This window comes from Streptopelia decaocto (assembly GCF_964273445.1).
Source record: "Streptopelia decaocto genome assembly, chromosome: 2".
Classification (NCBI taxonomy): Eukaryota; Metazoa; Chordata; class Aves; order Columbiformes; family Columbidae; genus Streptopelia; species Streptopelia decaocto.
The window spans coordinates 155,270,597-155,288,742 of NC_138655.1; the positions used below are offsets into that span (position 1 = coordinate 155,270,597).

The 18,146-nt window shown below is 40.8% G+C and overlaps 1 protein-coding gene across 2 annotated transcripts in view; it reads left to right on the forward strand.

The window, feature by feature from the left end:
• The first annotated feature begins 1,791 nt into the window (after positions 1–1,791).
• PAXIP1 (PAX interacting protein 1) overlaps positions 1,792–18,146 on the forward strand; it is a 37,850-nt gene continuing 21,495 nt past the window's right edge. For both annotated transcript variants that reach the window (XM_082044829.1, XM_082044828.1), the window contains exons 1-5: positions 1,792–1,927; positions 7,723–7,857; positions 9,780–9,823; positions 14,745–14,808; positions 15,492–15,605. In XM_082044829.1, coding sequence (XP_081900955.1) covers positions 1,841–1,927; positions 7,723–7,857; positions 9,780–9,823; positions 14,745–14,808; positions 15,492–15,605 — 444 coding nt within the window. In that variant the 5' untranslated portion in view covers positions 1,792–1,840. The remainder of the gene's footprint in view (positions 1,928–7,722; positions 7,858–9,779; positions 9,824–14,744; positions 14,809–15,491; positions 15,606–18,146) is intronic.

An 18,146-nucleotide genomic window follows, 5' to 3' on the forward strand; every position in this document is an offset into this window, starting at 1 on the left:
TAAGAAAAATATTTCGCCACAGGTGAATGAAGATTTTGGGGAAAGTAGTTCTAATTTAGTGGGAAGAAGTCAAAATGGATCAAAATTGAAGTTGGAAAGAGTGGAAATTGTAGAACAAGGAAAGCAAGAGCTGGACTTGGGGCCCTGGAGTGTGGCTATAAAGGAAAGCAAGGCTCAGAGAAATGTTTTTGAAGGAATTCCAGGAAATACTTGGGACAGAAGAAAATGACCATAAAGTTATTAGAAAAGAAAGTGAGATGAGAATATGAATTATTGGATGAAAGGGATAAAGAGATTTAAAAGCAGATGATTATTTCTACTTTTTTTTTCCCTGCACTGCAAAAAAAGTGTCTCATATAAAAGTTTCAGGACTTCTTACCTTGGTTTTCACTAAAAAAGTAAGTTGTAATTGGGGGAGTAATACAATGAAACCCACAACCAAAGGGTAAAATCTCTTTCTGGAGTAGGAAAAGAACAGGTAGTGATAGGTTGGGTGTTTCTTCCATAGCTGGAGTAGAAAGGGGTGGATGTCATGTGTAGACCCAGGAGACCAGAAGAAAGGCAGATGAAGCACCTTCCTTGAAAAAGGATGAAAAAGAAGTTAGGAACTTGGATACTATGAATTTCTCTTTAACGCCCCCTCAAAATACTGGATAAATAACAGTTTTCTTGTAAACTGATTAATAGTTACTACCAGGTCTGTTTCAAGAATATGTCAGGTTGATTAAACCTGATTTCTTTTTCTGAGAAAAGTATGAATGCCTCGTAGACAGGAGACAAACAATAAGGATCCTGTATTTTTATTGAAATAACCCTTTTGATGCCATCTTGTAACATCGCTCTTAAGTACGGTAGGGAAATATTGACATAAAAGTATTATGAGGGGTCCAAAATTGCTTTGGAAAGCATAGTGCAAGGGTAAGATTTATCTGACAATACACATTAAAAATACGCCTAATGGATCAAGCTCTGAAAGTGCTCATTTCTTTCTGTTTAATATAAAGGTAATTTAAAATGACTGTTTCAGTTTTCTGATCAGTTATCTGCAGTTAAGCTAGATACATCCTCTGCGCTTGAATGTTTTACTATTAACATAGGAGGATGCTTTGAATTAAGACTTTTGAAGGACAATGTCTCATTCGGTTAGTATTTAATATGTCCATTAATAAGTTGGATGCTGGAATACATAATTATGCCTGTTGGATTTGCAGAGACTCCCAGGTGCAAAGGGTAACGTGTATATTGAGAAAGGACTGAATCTCGAAAGGTTCTTGATGAATTGAAAAAATGGCAGAAGCAGCCGGCAGGACCCGTAACGATCCTTTATCGCCCACACGGCGCGACCAGGGGGCGGGGCCAGGGGCGGTTCTGGGGGCGGGGCCGAGGGCGGGGCGCTCCCCTTACCCCCCCCCCTCGCCTGTTTGCCAATGGGCGGGTCCGGGTATCCCCGCTGCCCGCCTCCGTCGTTCGGGGCGAGTCCATTGCGTTCCATACGGGGGGAGTTTCGGCCCCGGATGCTGGTTCCCGGTCCGGTTCGGAGAGAGACGGAGGAGCAGAGATAGCCTCCGTGGATCAGGAGTGGGCGCTGTCCTGCGGCAGCGGGGGTGGCTGATCGGGCGGGGAGAGCTGCTGGGTACAGGCGGCTCTCCCCTCCCCCTTCCACCCCCCCTGCGTCCCGGCGGGGGATGGTGTGTCCCGCAGCGCGCGCCTTGCTCGCGCGGTTCGGCGACTCGGCGGGGGGAGGGGACGGGAGACCCGGGCCCCGGCGGTTTTCCACAGCGAGCGTGGGGAATATCGGGGAGGGGGCGCAGGGGGGGGTGCGGTGCTGGCGGCCGGGACCATGTCGGCGGACGAGGAGGAGCTGAAAGTCCCGGAGGATATGTTCAAAGATGTCAAGTTTTTCGTGGTGGGAGACATCGACCCCAAGGTACCGGGTCACCCTCCCCTTTGCCCCTTCCCTCAGCTCCTTCCCGCTTCCCCCCCCGCCTCCGGGGGGGAGCACTGTGGCATCTTCCAGCTTCTCTTTCCACCCCCCCCCCACTCCCACCCCACCCCCAACGCCACTTCCCGCGCCGGTTCGAGGCTCACGCGCCGATTCTCAGCACGCGCCCGGGAAAGGCGCGGGGGAGGGGGAGCGCGCGCGCCGAAGGGGGGGTGGTGTTGTTGTTGTTGTTTTGTTGTTGTGGTGGTTGTTGTTGTGGGGGGGTAACGGCCGCGCGCGGCCAGCGCTGCCACCCGCCATGGGAACGAACCCGCGGCCCCGCCGCGCAGGCCCCGGCGCCGCCTGAGCGGAGGAGGGGCGGGCCAAGGGACTTCCTGTCACAGCCCGGGCCGGGCGGGCAGCCGGACAGCGCGGGGCGCAGCGGCCCTGCCCGCGGCTCCGGCCGCTGGGCGCTCCGCAGGGCCGCGCTCGGCCCCACCGCCCGCCCTCGGCGTCCCGCTGTGCCAGTCCAGGCCCCTCCCCGGGTTCAGGACAGGGACAGGCCGCTCCGGGCGGGGGGAGGTGTCACGAATGAGGGCTTGGCCGGCCCTGCACAGCCCAGCGTCTCTGTGGCTCTCGTAGCCGCCACGGGACCGTTCATACCCCTTGTGTGTGATGTGCTGGAGGTGTCATCTCCGTATGGTCCCAGCCCGGATCCAGAGGAGGCAAAGAGCAGAAGTTGCAGACAGCTGACCGTGCAGCCCCCTGGCCTGGGCAATACCCTGGATAACTGGGTTCTCCTCCCCCTCTACTCTGCCCTGATGGGACTGTATCTGGAATATTGTGTCCAGTTCTGGGCCCCTCAGTTCCAGAAGGACAGGGAACTGCTGGAGAGAGTCCAGCGCAGAGCAGTGAAGATGTTGGAGTGGAGCATCTCCCGTGTGAGGAAAGGCTGAGGGAGCTGGGGCTCTTTAGCTTGGAGGAGACTGAGGGGTGACCTCATTAATATTTACAAATATGTAAAGGGTGAGTGTCACAAGGACGGAGCCAGGCTCTTCTCAGTGACAACCAATGATAAGACAAGGGGCAATGAGTATAAACTGGAACACGGGAGGTTCCATTTAAATTTGAGAAGAAAACTTCTTCACAGTGAGGGTGACAGAGCCTGGAACAGGCTGCCCAGGGAGGTTGTGGAGTCTCCTACTCTGGAGACATTCAAACCTGCCTGGACACCTTCCTGTGTAACCTCATCTGGGTGTTCCTGCTCCGGCGGGGGGATTGGACTGGATGAGCTTTTGAGGTCCCTTCCAATCCCTGACATTCTGTGATTCTGTGTGATTCTGTGAATTTGGCCCTAGATGTAACTACTCCTATATTTATCCAGTCCCAAAATTACATTCAGCCCTTTGAAGGCAACTGCGAGGCTGATGTGGCCCCTGGTGAAAATCAGTTTGACACCCCTGACATAGATGATGAAGTTGGCCTAAGAGTTAATAACACCCAGTCATATCGGGTGAAGGTGATTAAAAAAAGCTTTCTGTGGCATGTCCAATTAAACAAGTGCTTGAAGTGTACTGTATGTAGCTTTAGGACAGCACCTTTCTGCAAACAGATTTTCGCAGGTTTCACAATGAAAGTCTTTGCTGCTTTGGTAGTTGCTGCGGTCGAGCCTCTGAGTTCCTTTAGTTTCATGTCCTGACATTCACTGAGTCTTGTGGGCCTTTAAGTGAACTTCAGATATAGGCACGGACCTGTTGAGGTGTTTTTTCTTCATAGGAATAGGATTATACGCTAAAAGAAACACAGACTAAGAATATATTTGAAGGGCGGGGGGAAGGAAACAAAACAAAGTCTTTAGGCATATATTTTTTAACAGTGTGTTAGAGCTTGAATAACAATTCCTGTATTTTTAGAGCAGCAATATTATGTGGAGATGAGTGCAAAAAACAATAAGACTCTTGTATATCATTTATCATATATACATAGTGTCCCAAAAGGCATGTAGTTACTTTTGTGTTGACATAGCAAAGACAATCAGGGGTATTCTCACAGAGTGAGTAAACTAGCACTCTACTCAAATACTTTTCTTTCTTGTGTTAAGTTTTATTCTTCTTAGCAGCTAATGCCATTGTCTGACAGCTTCAATTTGCTCTAAATTAGGTCCCCTAAATTCTCCTCAGTTTGTGGATGGCTTCTTGGGGTTGCAGGCAGACAGTGAAGGTAGCTCTGGCAGCACTGATAAGGTCAGGCCCAGCACTGCATGGAGCTGGCTGCACTGTGAGCTCAGCCGTGCTGGGAGCTGCTGAGCCACTTTCTCACTGTGAGTGATGCCCGAACTGAGAAGTCCTGTGCACCTGAGTTGTTTCTGCAGCCTGCTGGCCTGTTCAAACACTGTTCCCTCCAGTGCTCTGCATGCTGAAGTGACTTGCACCTGGGAGGGATGCAGAGCCCTGTCAGAGCGAGGACGTTGTGCTGAGCTGAGCTTGGGATCAGTTCTTCGTGGGTGCCTTGGTCCTCCCTTCTGCAGGTGTCCTCCGTGGTACCCTGGGAGCAACTTGAACCACAGTAGTACTTGGTGGTTGTGTTTTGAACCGAGGCAGAAAGCAGAAATTATAAATCGAGCTCAAGAAGTAGCTTTTAAGCAGTTTTTAGAGTGAAATATTGGTCCATTACTAACATAAAGCTTACAAATATGTTTGAAGTTTTTTAACTTCTTTATATACAAATGGTTGCCAGCTTGATTTTTTGAAAATAACTTTGCCCCACATTTTAGGGAGGGGCACACTTTGATCAGCTTGAATTTCCAAATGGTTTCATGGAAGACCAGTTGTCCTAATAAAAAACAGGCCTAGCACAAATGAGCACTCTTAATCAAAACAAATCCAAGAGTAAGAAAAACAATGTAATATATTCAGGTGAATAACTGAATACCCACTGCCTATTAAAACATATGCAGGCTAAACTACAAGGGAAACAAAAGTCTGGAATTGTGCCTAGATATTCTTTGGCAAATGAGGGAGAATTAGGCACCCAGCTTTAAATCCATTCTATTGGGATGTGGACTTGGCTGCTCACACCTTACAGGGCTGAGGAGTAGATGCCAGCTATTATTTTTTTTAATAAATGCTTTTTGCTGCTTTCCTAAAAGATGCAAACCCAAACCATCATGCTTTGGTAGCACCAGTTAAAATTGGTATTTCATACAGAAAGAGATAAAAAGTAATTAAATGCAGCATGAGCAGGATACTTAGTTTCTGGTTATCTCTTGTTTTATTATTTTACTTTTTTTTTAATGCTCATTGCCTTCTTAGTTTTGAAATATTCCTCTTGTTTCTTCCAACACAGATTTTAGTGGGAAAGAACAAAAATAAAATGTATATGTCAAAAAAAAAAAGAAATTTCACTTAATGGACTTAAGCTAACACCTAAAGTGCAGGGTTATTACAATGATCATATGAGGACTTTTCAGCATTTTATTTTCTAGTTGCGAGTATATGGTTGATACTAGTTTAGATTCTTACCTTGTACACTACTGAAACTGAAGAAGTTGTGTTCTGAGAGGAGTTTTGAAGTTGACATGAGCTAAATGAGGAAAAGCCTTTTCGTACCACTTCAAATAATCACGAGAAATTACTAGCAATGGTATTTATAGTGTTTAAACTTGCTACCTGAAACTAGCGTAACTTTTTGCATAAGTAGACTCTTTGCACAGACTCTTTAATGCAATATTGGTTTGATATTAAAAAAAACCCCATACTTTTGGCTCATTAGTTGTATGTTCTTTCTCACACTATCTCACAGATTTGGGTGTGTAGTTTTCATTATGTTCACTCTTGGTTTTAGCTTTCCCAAAAACAAACACCTGAATGGGGCTCGTAACTCTGCGAGACAAGGAGCTTGTGTGCTGGGGCTATTATTAAATATCTGCTGTTTTCAAAAGTGTTTTATTTTGATTTAGCTTTTCCCATTGGAATTATAGCATCTCGTGTGACTTTGCAGTTAACTGGATTTCATGCAGGAAGGTATCCTGTGATACAGGAGATTGGTGTGTAGAATGGAAACATTCTCTCCTGTTCCTGACTCTGTGGTGGCAAGAACAGCAAGCTTGTGATCGATTTTCTTGGTTATTTTAGAGTAATTTTTTTGTAATTTGACAATATCACATATTCATCCACCGCAGAAAAAAAGTTGATTTCTTAAATAAGTGAAGTTTTAAAGTCAAATACTTCAGCCAGGAAATGCCAAAATTGTCTCCTTACTGAGTGGTGACTTTTCTCCATCCTTGTTTTTCTCCTTAGCCTAGATGCTTTATAACAGCCTGACACCACGTTTTGAAAGACTCTCTTTTTCACTGCCTTCACTGTCTTGTTTAGTGTACAGGGTACGTAGCAATTGCGTGAGGACCAATTAATATTTTGCTTGATCGCTGCCTTGCTCTCTTCTCTTCACTTGGTGGGCAGAGCGCCTGGTTACAAAGGGCGGGTCCCCAGCAGGTGTTGAGGGATAAGTGTCTGTCCCTGGCAGGTTTTGGAGGAGGAACTTCATGCCAGTTTGGTTTTGCAAGGTGATTATGAAGTGAACCTCTATTCATTTCTGAATAAGGAAAGGAGAAAGAGTAATCTTAACTGGCATTTTTAACATTTGAACTCTAGGCCTTATTGTTTTTAAAACATGTTTCTCTTCCTCACCTCTACACCCCACTGCCTTCTCTGTTATTTTTATTCAAATAAAAGTGAGTCCTGTTTTTAGGGACCAGGGCCGGGTTCTCTCCGATTGAGCTGAGAGAATAGTGAACTCTTAAACCAACATCATCTATATGTGCCTTGCAAAAATAGGAGTAAGATACGAGTTGTGAGGTGCTTTGTATTTTCTGAGGACAGAGTGATGGAGGGAGACATTTAAATTCCAGCTCTTAAAGGTAGCAACTTTCATGTTTCTCGAAATCATTCTTTGTCCTCCATCACTTTTTTTCCCAATACGTCAACTCTTTGTTAGAATGTTTTCCCTTCTCAAGGCAGTGGTTACAACCTTTTTGTGCTTCCAGATTCTTTTCATACTAAGGTGGTATCAGACACGTTCTCTTTCCTTGGTTCTTCTGTCTGGCTGTTTTGTTTTGGAGCAGCTGGATGGCTTCTTCACATTTACCCTTACACTCTCAGTTGAGGTATATTGATTAGAACTAGAAATATTGGAACCAAATGTGTTTAGTGAAGGAATTATTTTCTTAGCTATTAAATGAACATTTTCAGAAAATGCATGAACTTGTTTTTTTTTTTTTCCTCGCTTATCCAAGTAAATAACTGGCTAAATCTGGCAGAATTCCTATGAAGACTGCAGTGTAAAGTAATGATGTTACCATTTCTAAGGTAACCATTGGGTTACCTTTTTTAAGCTTCAAGCTCTTCTTTTAAAGTATATTCAAATGCTTCCAAAGCTATCATATACAAAAACAAACACAGAGGAGAAGGGTTTTATGCCTTAGAGAGAATTATTTTGAGATGTTTTTGAAGAACATATGTTTTGGAAAAAAATTGACGTTCCAGATTTCTGCCCCAGCCTGAATTTTTTTGGAAAGTAAATCTTTAACTTGTATGATTAAAATATGACAGAGGTGCAAACCATTGGTGATCAGGTTTTAAATGGGATGCATTTGCATCTTCAAAAGGCGTGCTAGCCACTTACAGGAGGACCACTGAGAAAGTCATATTAATTCCTTTCATGTGTTAGTGTGTTCTTGCATTAATGTTTTTCTCAAAGTTGCTAAAAGTAGTTAACTTCTCCCTCTTTTCTTTTGGGTTTAGGTTATTCAACTTCTGAAAGCTGGGAAAGCGAAGGAAGTTTCTTACAATGCACTGGCTTCACATATTATTTCAGAAGATGGAGACAATCCAGAAGTTGGAGAATCTCGTGAAGTTTTTGATCTCCCTGTGGTAAAGGTGAATGACACATCCATGATATTGTCAAATTACTGATGTGGATACTTCATTATTATAACAGAAAATATTTCTTTTTGGATGATGAAAAAAATGAAACATGAAAAATCTTCTATTATTGTTACGCAAACTTTCATCCTGACTGATAGATTTCTTGTACAATTCTGTTCTCTCCTTTCTCTTTTTTGCTCTGTATCTATCAGTGGTTTGGGTTGTTTTTTTGTTTTCTATTGTTTTGTTTGTTTGCTTGTTTTTTTCAGATTCTTCCTTTGGTCATCTGTAAGATGGTGTCCTATTAGTTGTACTTTAGAAATGTTTCTGATGGGAAGGTTCTTACAAGCTTCTGGGAATGGGAAGCATCAGTTTAGAATAAGTAGTAGACGATGAGGATTTTTTTAAACATTGGCAAGGTGCAAAATGAATATGTTGGTTCTGCATATGTGTACTGTGCAAATTTTAAACAGTAGTAACTTGTAGATTTTTTTTTCTTTTGATATTAGTTTTTCAAGTCTTTCCTTACTTGTGCTGGAATTACCAGTATTTTGATACTATCTTGCAATACTGGTTTTTTTTTTTTCCGCTGAAAGTTAGTGGACTTCATGTTTGAAAATGTAAACTTGTCACTCTGCAAGTCTTGAGAATGATTAGAAGAAAAAGCACTAGTATTTCACTGCCAGTATCTTTGGGTACATGATTTTGGGTTATTTTTTCTATGTCGTTGCTGGTGGCACTAAAGTATTTTGACAACTTATGTCACGAGGGTTAATCTGACAGTGTGGAAGTAGGAATTAATTCCAAAAAAAATAGAAGGTGCTTAGCTAGAGATTTTGTGGCTATAGTAAGCGTGGTGATTAATTTTTAGTTCCTTTTTCTGAAGTGTTCTGTGGCATAGTTTTAGTCTTAAAAACAAGAAGACTGCTGCCATTCTCATGTGAAGGAAGGGCATCAGCATCATTACAGTGCTTTCTAATGCCATTTACTTAAATAATTTACTTTATAACTGCTACTAGCTGAACTTTTTCATTTGCCAAATAAGAGCAAGTCTTTCAGTAATGTCACTTAGTTTGACCTGAACATATCACAGCATGATCTGTAACCAAGAAGATCAGACTAAGTATTAAGGGAATAGAAATCAGAGGCAAAGGTGGTTTGTTATTGAGAGGAAAGAATAGAGAACAAGAAAGAGAAAAACTTGAAGGAGGAAAATCTCCCAATTTTTTTTGCGGAGTATTGAGTAATTATGAATTGGATGGTTTTAGTTAATTTTTTATATCTTTTTCTGAAGGAGGGAGCATACCAAGAATTGGGACACCATATGCATACTTACCACAATATATTTGTTTGTTGGTTTGTTTTTGAGTAAATGTCATTTCATACTGAATGTGATGCCACTCTTTCCCCCTTATTTCTTATATTGTGTTGGGACCACTGTCCTGTATCTTTTCCCTTCTCCACCACCTTCGTCTGTCCCAGAATTCTGTCATTCAGGGGTCAGCACCTGTGTGCGTAGCAGCCCTCATGGTTGTGTGTTTACAAACTCTTTTCTATGCAAGATAATGGTTCCTGACTCCTTGGTGATGAGTGTAAGGTAGGGTTATTTTTTTTTATAGCAGGGAAGACTGAAAAAATTGAGAGGATGAATAAATACTGTAAATGGTTTTCCTGGCACAATAGAAGGATAAGATAAGGGGGTCTTGCTCCCATATTGCTGCACAACCTTTGAGCAGTCTTCATAGTAACTCTACAAAAAGAAGATTGTTCTGATTTATTTTGTAAAAGGCCTAAGTACAATGTCTGTGAAACACTTAAACTTCAAAGCTGGGAGATCTATGTTGAAACTAGCTATAATATGAACTCGGAAGATAATTCACATTTCACACATGCATGTGGAGGTTTTTTAATGTCTCATGGTTTTTATTTTTCAGCCTTCCTGGGTGATCCTGTCTGTTCGCTGTGGAGCTCTCCTACCGTATCCTTTAAGTTCACATTTGAATAATTTCTATAGAAAACATGTTAAAATAGATACTGTCCGTGGATTTAAGACTGTCTCAAGTATGTACAACTTAAATTTTTAAAATGATGGATGTGTCTTGCTTGCCGAGATCGCAGCGTGCTAGAAATTTCTTTGTCTTACTTCAGTTTTCCTGTTCCTCTGGCTATTTGGGATGCTTAATAGGCACTTGCAAGAAAACTGGCAGCAAATGGACTCAAAACATTTTAGCTGCATGTTGATAATTAACTGTGAGGATCCAGGAAAAACAGTACAGTGCAGTAAGTGGGCAAACGTTGGTTCACAGTAGAATGACCTATTTTGCCTTGTCTAGAGGCAGAGTTAAGTAAGGGGTGAATACGCTATAACTCATCAACACTGTGTTATTTATAACACTTTATTAACAGATAGTGTTGGTATTCCCATTTTTGGGATAGTCTGTCCTTGCCTTTGGTAGACCCTTGGTTCTTAACTTGTTTGGAGCATATATTCTCACATACGGATGGCATAGTCCTTCTTCTTGTCAGTTATTACTGTTTCATCTTTATTTATGTTCCCCTCATTTTTTTCTTTGGATTGTAGGAATTGTGACAATGGCTGTTATTATGGAAAAAAATTCATACTTCTTTTTCTCAGACCTTTCGTGATAAAGATTCTATGTATGGAAAAGCTGAAACAAATCAATACATTTCAGTACAGATAGGAGCAGATTATTGCAACAAACAATGCCAGGACTAAGCAGGTATGCTGTCAGGCTTGAGATCTCATTTTGGAATGAGGTTAGCAGGTGGTTGTGTCTGTAATAGAAAACAAGAGGTGGTAGATGCAAGAATTCAGGTGTTCATATTAGGAATTCAGGTCTTCATGTGCTCTGGTGATTCAGAATCCATGTTTTATCCTCAGTATTTCAAGGTATATGCCTTTACATCTTGCTGTGTCTCAGGTATTTGTGAAATAGCCTGTATATTCTCTAGTTCTCCAAGAGAATTCATCTCAGGAATTGAACCGTAGGAAGAGAAAACATTAAATTCATCAGATAAAATTATATAGTGAGGTCTTTGCAGCTGTTTTGATCATGATAATCAACGTGTTGGATAGGATTCAGCAGTTTGGGTGAAACATTTGCCGTAGTCATGGATAGTCTTCTGACCTAAGCAGAAGGAAGTTTTCCATTAACGACTTGGCTTCCAAATGGAAAAAAATGCATCAAACTTTACATGGCAAAAGCCAAATTAGCAGAGCTACTCCTGTATTTAAAAAAAATTTGATTATTGTGATGTGATCTAGGTTTGGTGACTTTTGTGGTTTTGCATCTGGAAACAATATATGTATTTATCATCCTTTCATCATCAGGATGGGAGTGGATGGTTGCTTATGTCATACACCTGTAAGCCTTCTCCCTGTTCCTGAGGACTGTGTAAAAAAGTAATAAAATGGCTTGGAATTAGCTATATTTTCAGGCTTAAGTAACCTAGCATTGTGTGATTAGTGTTGTTCTTTCTGATGGAGAAGTTGCACTATTAGAAAATTGGTCTTCTGTCTAAAACCAGGCATTTTTAAAAGGGTGCTCTAAGAGCTGGCATTATTATGTACCTAGAAGAGAAATCAACAGATAAAACCCCAGAGTGATGCAATCCATAACTGAATTGTAGCAATAAATGTGTGAATGCAGCCCTGAATGGATGTTGCCCAGGGAGTGTTTATTGTGGATGTACGTTGGAATGGCCAAATGAAAAGAGCGGGTCTCAGTGGTGTCGTATTCTTGGATTGCAAGGAGGAAGGCAGTTTTGTACACCTGTCAGCAGTAAATGTGTCCTTGGACCTTTGCTTTATTCTCCCGAGCACTTCATGTCCTTACAACCTGGTGGTTTTAGATTTTATTCTGAGCCTTGTAGTGCTCACTAAAACGGGTTGTTAAATCTTAACTTTGTTCTGTTTCAGTCTCTTCACTACTCTCGTGCAGTGGCATTCAGCCTTTCATTAGGGTTTGAGGTACTACCACAATGAAAAAATATAGTAGTTAATAGGAATAATTTAGTTGCTCAGTTGCTTTGGTTTGGACCCTGTTTAGATAGAGGCTTGAGATTCTACGTTTTGTCTTTTGTTTATGTTTTAATTTGGAGATGTAGTGCTCAAAGTGTTCTTTACATTTCTGAAGAAACAAGTCCTAGAAACATCTTTTGTCAGATTTATGAATCTAGTTAGAGCCTTAAAGATTTTATGTCAGCTTACCAATTCTGGTACTTATTTTATGGGCATTTGCCTGTCAATTGTTAAAGGTGAAGTTTAATGTAGAATGACTTATTACAATATAAAAGCATAATAATTTTGCCTGTTTCTTATGAATACATTTTAACATTCAACTGTGAAAGTTGTTTTCACCGTGGGGAACTTAAGGAGGCAGAGTGTTGTTAATTGCTAACGTATGTTCACAAAATCTGACTAACCTGCAGTTGAAGCAAAGTAACAGAAAAATGAAGAAGGAAAGACAGTCTCGTGTGTGAAAGCCTCAGTTATAATGCCATAAAGAGGCCTGGTGATTTCTTTCTTAAACCTCTTTGATAGCAGCAAAAGCAAGAACGAGGGATGTTTTATTTTTCCACAGTCTTGTACAGCTGACAGAGGGTCAGAGCACTTCTGGATTTTTGTTGCTAGGAGGAAAGAAAAGTGAGTTTTGTCATATTTCCTCTTTTTTGTTTTCCAGACCCACTCGCAACATGGTTGTTGTGCTGATTGTAACTGTTTTAAGAGGGTCTGTTTCACTTTGAGTTGGAAGAAGAGTGCCAGCTGCAGTCAAACTGTTGGACTTCTGTGAAGTTAAACACCAAGCTGTTGTTGCTTTATGTGCCTGGAGCAGATGTTCAGGCAGGGAGTAGAAAACTGAGCACTTTTGAAAGATCCAGTACTGAATCTCTGCCTTAGATGGCATAGTGAGCAACACAGAGAAAGTCAGGATGTTCATCTGACTTCTTGGGGTATTCTTGGGCTTTTTTGTCAGCTTGCTGTGTATTGTCTCTTCTGGATATCAAAATGTTTGTATTGCTGGTGCATCTCTCAACAGCACAGGAAAATAATTGTGTTTCATTACAGAAATCTCAGTATGCGCTTGTATTGTAACACCATACACATCTGGTTTTGTGGTCATTTTTTCTAACGTGATGTACATGTATCTCAAATGCAAAGTCATGTGAAAGTGTAGAAAAGGGAGGGACATTACAGAAGTCAGCTGGTCTGTCTGTCTTGCCTGGGTCATTTCTGTCAAACCATTCTCTCCTGTTTCACAAGGCCCCTCCTGTATTGGATGTTTCACGGTCTCCCCAGTCACCTCACAGTGCCTCACTAGAGTTTCACCCTGTTACCATGCTGCAGTCTAACCCTGTTTTGATTTATCTGAGCCACTCTGAACAGGGAGAACAAATTACTTCTCTTTTCATTTGGCAGCCTTTAAAGGATTTGAAGATGTGTCCTCTTAGCTTCCTAAACACATCAATTCTGATCTTTCGGTTTCCTCCTGCAAGCCATATTTACTAGGTCTGTAAAAATTCTCACTGCTCTTTTTGGCATACTGTTTTGTTTATCTATCTCTTTCATGCATCTGAAAACAAATCTGCATTGCTACCAGAGATCTGATTGAATTTTCAAAGCATGGTGGAAAACTTCATGTTAGTTTCATGCTGTGTTTCTGTTTTTACTTCCCAGTGTGATATTTTCTCAGTTTGTGTTTCATAGTAGCTCCTAGATTTCCCCTTGCCCCGCATCCCAGATCTGTTGCCTAAGGCAAGTGTTACACCTCTGTAAGAAAAAAAATACAGGAGATCTGATGCTTCCTTATACTACTGTTTGCAGGTAATCTCTCTAATACTTTACTTTGCTGCTTTTGCTGATATATGAGCTCGTCCCTTGATATGTTTGTTGTTATGTCACACATCTATAAGCCTTCTCCCTGTTCCTGAGGACTCATTGAAAAAATAATAAAACACCTTTGAATTAGCTACATTTTCAGGCTTAAATAACCTAGTATTGCATTATTAGTGTTCTTTCTGATGGAGAAATTGCACTATTAGAAAACTGGTGCCCTAGTGCCTTTTGTGGACTTAATCACCATCATGCTGTGTGTTAGGAATCATCATGCTGTATGCTAGAAAACTTTCTACTTTTCCAGTCTTTCAAAAATTGCAAAGGGCAGGTGAGGTTCCAAAAGATGTCTTCAAGCAAAAATTCTACCATTTGGTTACCAAACAGCCATTTCTGAAACCTCTGGCTTCTGGATTACTTTCTAACCCTATTTTTTTTTTAAGGCAGTGCTTTTATTTCTTGCTGGTTTTAAATGGAGTCATCTGCCATATTACCATCTCTTTTAGTAAGTGTGCAAAAAAGACACTTCGGCTTTCTCACAAGTGTCTGCTTTTAGGTTTTATTTTAGAAAAACACACTTCTCTTGGTCTGTTTTATCAAATTTCTTGTGCATCATAATTGTTTGTTGCTGACTGTAGCAAAAGTTTCTTCTTCAGGTTCTCTCATATTTTTAAGCATGGAAGATAAGCACTTGATAATGAAAGAAAGCTCTTGGTAAAGACTTCCGTAAGCCAGACTTCCTGTGTTTAGCATCCTGGGATGGGCTGAGGGATATGTTCTGGTAAGAGGCAAGTTTATAATGTCACCAAAATAAGTCATAATATTAAAAGTGTCTTGACGCAGTTTGAACTTTGTTGGTTTTTTTTTCCCTGATCCTTACAACTTGAATTGGAAAAAGGCAACATGCTTTTAAAATAAAAGTTTTTGAATGGTCAGATATTTGATAATATCTGAGACATATCATGCACGCTATTTCATTTCCTTCTAATGTCCCTCAGGAAACTCTTACTGAAATCATTTTGCGTCCTTAACACCTGCTTTCCAGTGTAAATGCCTTTTCTCCAGAATCGTGTCAGATCTTTTTTGGAGTCACTGCATGTCTCTCTCAGGTAAGAAGTGAACCATATTTCAATCTACTCCAATGTGCAATATATATGTAATGCTTGTTTGTTTTTGCCTTTTTTTTTTTGAGGAGAGGTACTAGTTTTTCCTGTTGTACTATGACTTCTTTCTGTATGTTAGATGAATTATCACATAAAACAGTTTTTCACTGAAAATGAGGGCATGAATATTTCAAACCGTGAACAATCAGTAATTTTTCTTGTATTCAGCTGTACAGTGATTTTAAAACACCGAGTGCTCTAGACTATATTTTGCTCCTATTGTTCCTTTTGCTGCATTAACACAATATTCAGTCAACATATTTTATCTGCTTATGCACTGATACCTTAACAAAGGTGCCAGTGAATAAAGCGAGATAAATAGTTCTTATTTGCTTGATCACTAACTTTTATCTCATGGAAGGTCATATATTAGTGTTGAGTTTTACAGGAGTGAAGAATGTTTTCTCTTTCTCTGTGCAGGCTAAAAATAATTGTTTAATGTAATTTCTTGTTCCGTCTCTTTGTCACCCTTTCTTCTCTGTGACTTTTCGTGCTAATTTGGTATTTAAAAGTGACAGGCAATACATTAGCCAGGTTTGTAAATGGTATGTCATGGATTGTACTAAAATTCTTCAAGCAGAAGGCAGTTGGTTGGATAGAACTAAAAGGCTTATTTACCTTCCTTTTAGGTTTCATCTGAAGACCGAAATACGCTGTGGGCTTTGATTACTTTTTATGGAGGGAATTGCCGGCTGAGCCTCAATAATAAGTGTACTCATTTGATTGTGCCTGAGCCAAAGGGGGTAAGATCTTATTATGTGTGCAATTCTTCTTCTTGTAGCTCTCATTTGCTTTTGAATAATCAAAAATTTTCCATTTCCCCGAAGTTAGGATTCTTAAGGCTGTTCATTAGTCTTAGAACAGCTAAATTCAGCACAATTCTGCATTGCAGCTATTGCATTTGTATTTACTATCAGCATGGCTTTAAGCCTGATGAATTCAAAATATGTCCAATTTCATATTGGTATTTGTGTTTCTGGTTGAATAAAGCATTTTATTCTTTATTCTGTTTATCTGAACCTAATTTTGACATGTCATAATTGTTAGTGATTGTGATTTATAAATCTGTAGATACAGAATCAGTGAAGAGAAATTAAGGGCAAAATTGAAAAAATGCGTTAAATGGCCCTTGTTATGAGGGAGAAAGGAACAAGGAGAGCAGAAGGAGGAACAGTTTTTTTTCTTTATAGTTAATGTTTTTTTTTTTCTTGAAAGAGAACTCTCAAAATCCCTCAATGCCTTTGTTTTAAAGAGAGATGGCAGGATAAACAGCACACAGCATTCCTCTCCAACTTCTGATGAAGTCATACTTCAAATCACTCCCATCATAGCATCCTACAATATCTCAAGTTGGAAAGGACTCATAGGCATCATTGAGTTCAACTCCCTGATCCTCACAGAACTACCTAAAACTAAACCAAGTGACTTGAATTTTGTCAGGCTTGGGGCTGTGACCGCTTCCCTGGGGAGCCTGTTCCAGTGACCAAACACCCTCTCAGTGCAGAACCTTTTGCTAATGTCCAATCTGAAATTTCCCTGACGCAGCTTCATTCCATCTCCTCGTGTCCTATTGCTGGTCACCAGAAAGCAGAGATCAGCACCTGCCCATCCGCTATCCCCCTTGAAGAGGGTGTAGACCACTATGAGGTCCCCTCTCAGTCTTCTCAGGGCTGAACAAGCCAAGTGACCTCAGCCGCTCCTTCTAAGTCTTGCCCTTGGGGCCTTTCACCATCTTGGTCGCCCTCCTCTGGACACACTAATAATTTGATATCCCTTTATATAAACTGAGGTGCCCAAAACTGCACACGGTGCTTGAGATGAGGCCACACCAGAGTAGTGTAGAATGGGACAGTCACCTCCCTCTCCCAGTTGGCAGTTCTGTGCTTAATGCACCCCAGGACGTGGTTGTCCCTTTTGGCTGCCAGGGCACACAGCTGACTTGTATTCAACTTGCCATCAACCTTAGATCTCTTTCCATGGGGCTGCTCCACCAGCCTGTCATCCCTCAATCTATATGTATAACCAGGATTATCCCATCCTAGGTGCAGGATCCGGCATCTCATACAGCTGGTGACTGCCCAGCTTTGTTGTTTATCCAAATCTCTCTGTAAGGCCTCTCTACCCTTGAGAGAGTCCACAGCTCCTCCTGATTTAATGTCATAATTTGACTTCCTTCTCCTGTGTCAGAAGTCAGACGTTCCTGTCCTTATGCAAATGGAGAAACTGAATCAGAAAGATCAGGTAACTGGCCAAAGGCAGCACTGAGCACATCAGAATGGCCTCCTCTCCTCTCATTCTATTAATGCTTTGGTTATAATAGTTCATTGGAACTTCATGAAGTGGTCAGGAACTCCTCTTCCTGAAGAACAAATACATTTGTAACTGATTTATTGTGTTCGTTCAGAGACTGAAAATACTTCAAACAAATTGAAGCTCACTTTAAAATGATAGTTTGGATGCTTTTCGTTAATGCGGTGGATGGAGCAAGTTTTTGGTTTTGTTTTTTTATGGTTTATTTCTTGTCCTTTAATAACATAAGCACACTTCCATCATCCTTTTTTTTTTAAATTTCAAATCAGTGGGAGAGGTCACACAGGTTAGTTATTTGAATATGAGTAGCTCTAAGGTCAGGTTCTGTACTCTACCTCCTTACATAAATCTGTAAAACTTTGTGAAGTTTCTAATGTCATTTTATACAAATTGAGTATATTGTTGTCCCACCAATGGCTCTTTTTTTGTATTTTGGAGTTAATGTAAATTACCTAATACTAAAATAAAAACATGTCGCTAGTAGGATGACAATAAACTTATGCATGCAGTACGTAGGAAAGTGATTTAAAATAAAACATGGGTCAGCACTGGGAGAAGAGAAAGTGTGGACATGGAAATGCTTGCTTTTTCTTCCCTGTTTCATTTAAAACGATAACAACCTTTTTAGTTTTTAATTGTTTGTTTTTTTTTTTTGGGGGGGGGGGTGGTGTTGGTTTTCTGCTTTTCAGGGGTTTTTTTAAGTGCATTCTCTTCTGTGAAAGAGTTAGAAGGGTGTAGCAAACACCACCTCCTGCATCATAACAAAATGTAGTGCTTGGATGAGGAGCTTTGCTACCCAAGGTGGTCTTTTTAAGAGCCAATGATATATATTTAAGAAGTGTTACCTTAAATAATAAGCTTTTTAGAGCAGAGGATGTTGTCTTGAGCTTGCCAGTCAAGAAACTGAAAAAAACACATTAGCATTTCATATCTGTAGGATAAAATAAATATCTTGTTTAATTTGTATAATCATT